Source organism: Orycteropus afer, unplaced genomic scaffold (assembly GCF_000298275.1).
Source record: "Orycteropus afer afer isolate SDZICR_OR568_19922 unplaced genomic scaffold, OryAfe1.0 scaffold00033, whole genome shotgun sequence".
Taxonomy (NCBI): domain Eukaryota; kingdom Metazoa; phylum Chordata; class Mammalia; order Tubulidentata; family Orycteropodidae; genus Orycteropus; species Orycteropus afer.
Window position 1 is genome coordinate 2,373,019 of NW_006921620.1, and position 7,819 is coordinate 2,380,837.

General features: G+C 38.7%; 1 protein-coding gene across 1 annotated transcript in view; it reads left to right on the forward strand.

Annotated features, from left to right (window-relative positions):
• Positions 1–7,819, forward strand: part of BRDT (bromodomain testis associated) — a 78,552-nt gene that overhangs the window by 68,625 nt on the left and 2,108 nt on the right. Inside the window, exon 15 of the mRNA XM_042780311.1 lies at positions 2,741–2,946. Within this exon, the coding sequence (XP_042636245.1) occupies positions 2,741–2,946 (206 nt within the window). The remainder of the gene's footprint in view (positions 1–2,740; positions 2,947–7,819) is intronic.

The window sequence follows — 7,819 nt, forward strand, 5'->3', positions numbered from 1 at the left end:
CTTTTGAATTCCTTATCAGAGAGTTCCAATGCTGCTTCTTCCTCAGGGATGTGTTCTGGGTCTGTATCCTGCTCCCTTGTTTCTACCATTTTATCTTGCTTCTTTGTGTGGGCTGTGATGGTCTGTTTTCTCCGAGACATTATGGCACTGTTTTATTTAGCTCTCTGTTAACTGCTTGTGAAAAGTAGCCAAGGGTGAGTCAGGCTCTTCTTGGTGGTTGTTTATCGTTGGCCCATTGGTGGGGAAGGAAGTGGTGGCTCTCACTCAGTAAGTGAAGCTGGAGGAGGAGTGGATGTAGTTGTGTCGTATGGGGACTGTTGCTGTCTTTCACTCAGACAAAAATAGCAATTAAATAGCCATCAAAAAAAGTAAAAGCAAATGGCAAAAAATACACCATGTAATCACACAAGAACAGTAACCAAAAAAGGGAAAAAGGAGGGGAAAAAAAAAAAAAACTACAATAGCTGGAGAGAGGGCAGTAAGAGAAAAAAGGAAGGTAGAGAGGGAGAATAATGAAGAAAAAAATGAGAAAAACGCAAAAAGAAAAACTGGGAATGGGGTTAACTATGAGAAGGAAAAAAAGTTGCAACCAGGAACAGGGAAAAGAAAAAAAGCTGAAAATGAGAACCTGAGAGGCGAACAATAAAGAATAATAGTAAAAAGGACAAATGCAATAATAATAGTAGTAGTTTTAAAACAGACAAAAACAAACTAACTAAAAAACAGAAAAAAAAATCAGGACAGGACACCCAGGCTCTGACCAAGCTCGCAGACTGGGATGGAATTCTTGCCAACCCAGAAGGTGGGTGGCAGTGAGGGATATCCACACCTCTGTTCACCAAGAGAGTGTTGGGTATAAGAGTAACAAGGGGAATGTCGCACTTTTCCAGTTGTCCAGGTCCAGAATGTCCTTGCAGTTCCCGGCAAGTAGAGCCTGTTGCTAAGTCCCTGGAATCTGAGAGAACACTGTCGCTTTAAATATCCAAAGTGGTCAAACCGCTTATAAACATTCAAAGTGACTATACCCTCTGGATAGGCAGAAGTCCACAGCTCAGCCCACCTTCCTCTTTGCTGCTTCCCCTTTTATTCACCAGCCACCGGAGCAGTCCTCCGTGCAGTCCCTAGCTAGCAGGGCAGATTTTTAGGTTAATTCTTAGGGCCTAACACCACTCAGCAATATCCAAGCTGTCTGTGCTGTCAGGATTGCTGCCGGACCGCAGCTCCATATGTCTCCTTTTTTGGTGTTTTCATGCAAATTCTTCTGCTAGTTGGAGTTTAGTCCACTTGTATATCCTTCCCTTCAAGGCTCAGGGGTCCAGGATTATCTTCGGTATCTGTGTTAATATTGGTTCCCCTTTTCTTTGTTGAAGAGGGTCTGTGCAGTCTTTCTGCCTGTTCCCACCATCGTATCAGAACTTTCAAGGAGACAATTTTTAAAGAAAACTCAACAGAACACGTTTAGGCATTCCCTAATTTTCTTTCCTTTGCCACAGATAGGCAAGTTAACTCCTAGAAAGGCCTTGTCCAACATGATAGCCACTAGCTATGCATGGCTATTAAATCTTTGATAAGTGGCAAGTGCACCTGGGGAGCTAATTTTTAAAATTTATTTTTGAATAATGTAAATTTAAAAACTGCTACTCAATTCAGTCATTGTAAAACTTAAGTATATTTGGAATAGCTTGGGTATATACATCTACTTTTTCAACTGTAACTTTTATGAAATCTAAATACAAATTAATTAATTATTTCTTATCAAAATACAGCATCTGAATGGAGATGTAATGTAAGTGTAAAATATACACTGGATTTTGAAGACTTAGTATGAAGTAAAAACATCTTAAGTTTTTAATATTAATCACATGTTGAAATTTGGGAATATTAGGTTAACTAAACATTAAAATTAATTTTACTTCTTAATGTGGCTACTAGAAAATTTAAAATTTCATGTATTTCCATTAGACAGTACTGATCTAGACCATGGCATATCTTGTTTGAAATCAGCAGTCACAGTTATTTATTTATTTTCCTACCACAGAAAGGAAAACATGTCAGGGAGTTCTCAACAAATACCATGCTATTCTTATGACCTAATCTTCCTTTGTCCCTTATTAATCATCTCATGAATAATCTTACTAATGATTTATCCTCTCTACAGGGTCAAAAATATCTTATTACACTGGCTGGTTTATTCATTTCTTTAGATTGTCACACAATTAATAGATTTTAAATGGAAATAATTAGCAATCATACTACAATAAAAGTAGTACGTAACTGTGTGACAATCTAAAGAAATGAATAAACCAGTCAGTGTAATAAGATATTGGGAGCTCTGGTAGCGTAGTGCCTAAGGCACTTGACTGCTAACCAGAAGGCTGGTGGTTCAAACCTACCAGCCACTCCTTGGAAGGAAGATGAGGCAATCTACTTCCATAGTGAAACTGCCTCAGAAATCCGAGGAAGGGTCGCAATGAGTCAGGTCCGACTTGACAGCACATAACAACAACAACAACAACACTACTTTTATTTGTTTTTTAGATGAATAATTATGTTTAGATTATATGTTCTCATAGTTTTGTTTAGTTTTTCTGACTTTAATAACCTTTAACTTAAGTTTAGTAAAAGTACATGAGGACCTTTGAAAACTTAATTTGATATATTAGTATATCAGAAATTATCGTCCTTCTTCCAAATTTCTTTGACATCTGTAGATATAGACTGAATCAAACATTTATTTTAGGATTTAAAGATCAAGAATGCAGACTCGTGGAAAAGTTTAGGCAAACCAGTCAAAACATCAGGTGTACTGAAATCCTCAGATGAGCTCTTCAACCAGTTTAGAAAAGCAGCAATAGAAAAGGAAGTAAGAGCTCGAACACAGGAACTAACACGGAAACATCTAGAACAGAATACAAAGGAACTTAAAGTATCTCAAGAAAATCAGAGGTATGTAATTTACTGGGTTAAAGGAGGCTTGGGAATATAGTCATGTCTATTAAATATATTAAACTTCAAGTTTGTCAAATGACTATGATTCACTTAGTAGTAAAAAGAACTGATTATAATTGCTAAAAGAATAAAATTTTATTACCCTTTTCCGCCTAAGTAGTAACATCTACCTTGAAAAGGATTGTTGTTCAACACTTAGTGTTGAAAAGTATAGAAGTAATCAATTGCTTGTTTAACATATTAATATTGTTGTTGTTGATTGCCATGGAATCAACTCCAAAACATGGCAACCTTATGTATAGCAAAAAACCAAACCAAACCTACTACCATTGAGTCAATTCCAACTCATAGTGACCCCCATTGGGTTTCTAAGGCAGTAAATCTTTACAGAAGTAGATTACCCATCTTTCTTCCATAGAACAGCTGGTAGGTTTTGAACCACCAACCTTCTGGTTAGCAGTTAAATGCATTAGGCACTGAGCTGTTAGAGCTCCTTAGCCTTATATATATATGTTGTTGTTGTTAGGTGCCATCGAGTTGGCTCCAGCTTGTAGTGATCATATGTATAACAGAACAAAACACTGCCCAGTCTTGTACCAGCCTCGCAATCCTTGCTATACCTGAGCCCCTCGTTGCAGCCACTGTGTCAATCCATCTCGTTGGGGGCCTTCCTCTTTTTCGTTGACCTTCCACTTTACCAAGCATGATACCCTTCTCCAAGGAATGGTCCCTTCTGACAACATGACCAAAGTAGGTGAGATAAAGTCTGGCCATTCTCGCTTCCAAAGAGCATTCAGGTTGCACATTTTACAGGACAGATATGCTAGTTCTTTTGGCAGTCCACGGTACTTCAGTATTCTTCTCCAACACCACAACTCAAAAGCATCAACTCTTCTTCGGTCTTGCTTATTCATTGTCCAGCTTTCACGGGCTTATGAGGCGATTGAAAATACCATGGCTTGGGTTAGGCACACCTTACTCTTCACAGAGACATCTTTACTCTTTATCACTTCAAAAGGTCTTTTGCAGCAGATTTGCCCAGGGCAATATACCTTTTGATGTCTTGACAGCTGCTTCCATGGTGTTGATTGTGGAACCAAGTAATATGAAATCTTTGACAACTTCAATCTTTTTTCCATTTATTGTGACGCTGCTTATTGGTCCAGTTGTGAGGATTTTTGTTTTATGTTGAGATGTAATTCATACTGCAGTTTGTAATTTTCAGTCTTCACCAGTAAGTGCTTCAAGTCATCCTCACTGTCAGCAAGCAAAGTTGTGTCGTCTGTATATTACAGGTTGTTAATGAGTCTTATGCCAATCCTGATGCTGCGTTCTTCTTCATATAATCCACCGTCTTGGATTATTTGCTCAACATATGGATTGAATGTGTGGTGAAAGGATACAACCCTGCGGCACTCCCTTCCTGATTTTAATCCATGCAGTATCCCCTTGTTCTGTTCGAACAACAGCCTCCTGGTCTATGTACGGGTTTCTCATGAGCATAATTAAGTGTTCTGGAATTCCCATTCTTCTCAATGTTATCCATGATTTGTTATGATCCACACAATCTAATGCGTTTTTTTTTTTATTTTGTTGTGATCTGGGTGAAAGTTTACAGAGCAAATTCATCTTCCATATAGCAGTTCACATATACTTTTTCATGACACTGACTGCAATCACTCACAACGCAATAGCTCTCCTCCCACTTCCTCCCCATAGCCACCTCTTCCCTGTGTTCTTCCCTCCCATGCACTCCTGCCTCCCAAGCCGTCTCTCTGTGCGTTCTTAGCCCCTTCTATTCTCCCATGATTGATCTCTCCAAGGAGTTTATCTACCTAATGTAAATGTTCAGCTCATATGCCTGTCTTTTGCTTGGCTGGAAGCCACAGGAGTGGGTTCAGTTCCAGACCTGAAGGGCAGCTAGGGGCTATAGTCTCAGGGGTTTCACCAGGCTCTCTCAGACTAGCAAATCTGGTCCCTTTCTTTTTTTAATGATTTTGAGTTTTGTTTCACACTGTTCTCCCACTCTATCCAGGATCTCCTATACAGATTCCCCTCCAAGTAGTTCACAGTGGTAACCAGGCACCATCTAGTTCTCTAGTTCTTCTGGTCTCATAGTCATAGAGGCTGAGGATTGCATGGTGTACCAGTCCCTTGAACTAATTGTTTCTGTGTGTCTATGGTTTTCTTCATTCTTCTTTATTCTGGATGAGAGGGGACCTATCGTTGCATCTAGTTGGCCACTTGCAAGCTTTTAAGATCCCAGGTGCTATACAACAAAGTAGGATGTGGGACAATTTTTGGGGTAGTATGTTATGCCAATTGAGTTTGAACAATTGAATGCTTTTGCACAGTCAATAAAACACAAGTAAACATCTTTCTGGTATTCTTTGCTTTCAGCCAAGACCCATCAGACATCAACAATGATATACCTCATTCCATGTCCTCTTCTGAATCCAGCTTGCATTTCTGGAAGTTCTCTGTCAATATACTGTGGCAACTATTTTTAACTTATCTTCAGGAAGATTTACTTGCATATGATGTTGATAATATTGTTCAATAATTTCCACGTTCTGTGGGATCACTTCTCTTTGGAATGGGTACAAATACAGATCTCCTCCAGTCAGTTGGCCGGGTAGCTGTCTTCCAGATTTATTGGCATAGATGAGTAAGTGCCTCCAGTGTGGCATCCATTTGTTGAAATATCTCAATGAGTATTCCGTCAATTCCTGGAGGCTTGTTTTTCACCAATTCCTTCAGTACACCCGCGACTTCTTCCTTCAATACTATTGGTTCTTGATCATATGCCACCTCCTGAAATGTGAACATGGACCAATTTTTTTTTTTTTTTTTTTGGTATAGTGACTCTGTGTATTCCTAACATCTTCTTTTGATGTTTCCTGCATCATTCAATATTTTGCCCATAGAATCTTTCAGTATCGCAACTCAAGGCTTGAATTTTTTCTTCAGTTCTTTCAGCTTTAGAAATGCCAAGCATGTTCTTCCCTTTTGATATTCTAACTCTAGATCTTTGCACATTTCATTGTAATAATTGACTTTGTCTTCTTGAGCTGCTCTTTGAAATCTTCTGTTCAGTTCTTTTATCTTGTCATTTCTTCCATTTTGGTCTTTTCTTTCTTTCCTGTCTTTTTAATGACCTTTTCTTTCTTCATGGATGATGTTCTTGATGTCATCCCATAATTCCTCTGGTTTTCGGTCATTGGTGTTCAATGCATCAAATTTATTCTTTAGATGGTCTCTAAATTCAGGAGGGATGTAATCAAAGTCATATTTTTGCTCCCATGGACTTGTTTTAATTATCTTCAGCTTCAACTTGAACTTGCATGTGAGCAGTTGGTGGTCTGTTTCACAGTCAATTGCTAGCCTTGTTTTGGCTAGAAATATTGAGCTTCTCTGTTGCCTCTTTACACAGATGTAGTCATTCTGATTCCTGTGTACTCCATCTGGTGAAATCCACGTGTAGAGCTGCCATTTATGTTGTTGAGAAAAGGTATTTGCGAAGAATGTCATTGGTCTTGCAAAATTCTATCATGAGACCTCCAGAGTTATTTCTATCATTAAGGCCATATTTTCCAACTACCAGGGATTCTTCTTTATTTCCATCTTTTGCATTCCAGTCATCATTGATAATTAACACATCTTGATTGCATGGTTGGTCAATTTCAGATGTAGAAGCTAGTAAAAATCTTCCATTTCCTCATCTTTGGCTTTGGTGTTTGGTGCATAAATTTGAATAATAGTAGTATTAACTGATTCCCTGTAGGCATATGGATGTTATCCTATCACTGACAGCACTGTACTTCAGGATAGATCTTGAAACACTTTTTGTGATGATGAATGCCATGCCATTCTTCTTCATTTTGTCATTCCTGGCATAGTAGATCATATGGCTATCTGATTCAAAATGGCTAAAACCAGTCCATTTCAAGTCACTGATGCCTAGAATATCAATCTTTATGCATTCCATTTCATTTTTGACAACTTCCAATTTTCCTAAATTCATACTTCATACATTCCATGTTCTGATTATTAATGCATGTTTGCAGCTATTTGTTCCCATTTTGAGCTGTGGCATATCAACAATTGGAGGTCCCAAAAGCTTTATTCCATCCACATCAGTAAGATCGGCTCTACTTTGAGGAGGTAGCTTTTCTCCAGTCGCGTTTTGAGTGCCTTCTGACCTGAAGGGCTCATCTTCTGATACTATATTGGACAATATTTCAGGGTTATTCATAAAGTTTTCCAGTAATATATCAGATAGTATTCATAAGGTTTTCACTGGCCAATTCTTTGAGAAGTGGATGGCCCCTTCCTTCTTCTGATTCTGTCTAAGTCTGGAAGCTCTGCTAAAACCTGTCCACCATACATGACCCTGCTGGTATTTGATATACCGGTAGCATAGCCTCCAGCCTCATAGCAACACACAAGCCAGCACAGTATGACAAACTGACAGAGGAGTGGTGGAACCTTATGTATAGCAGAACAAAACATTGCCAGTCCTGTGCCATGTTTATAATCATTGGTATGTTTGACTCCATTGTTGTGGCTATTGGGTCAATCTGTCTCATTAAGAGTTCCCCTCATTTTTGCTGTCCCTCTACCAAACATGAGGTCCTTTTCTACTGATAAATTATAAAAATACCATTATTTTCTAGAAATATCTTAATGCATTGGGCAACTGCTTGAACAATTTCTCTTAGATAGATCAGCACTAGGCTGGTCCCATGAGGCGGAGGTCAAAGATGTCCCAAATGTCCAAACTACCATGCCACTCCATCATTTCAGACATTAACTCCTCCTCCTCCTCCCAATAATTTCCCCAGTCTTAGGGTTCTGTATTTCGCTGTAA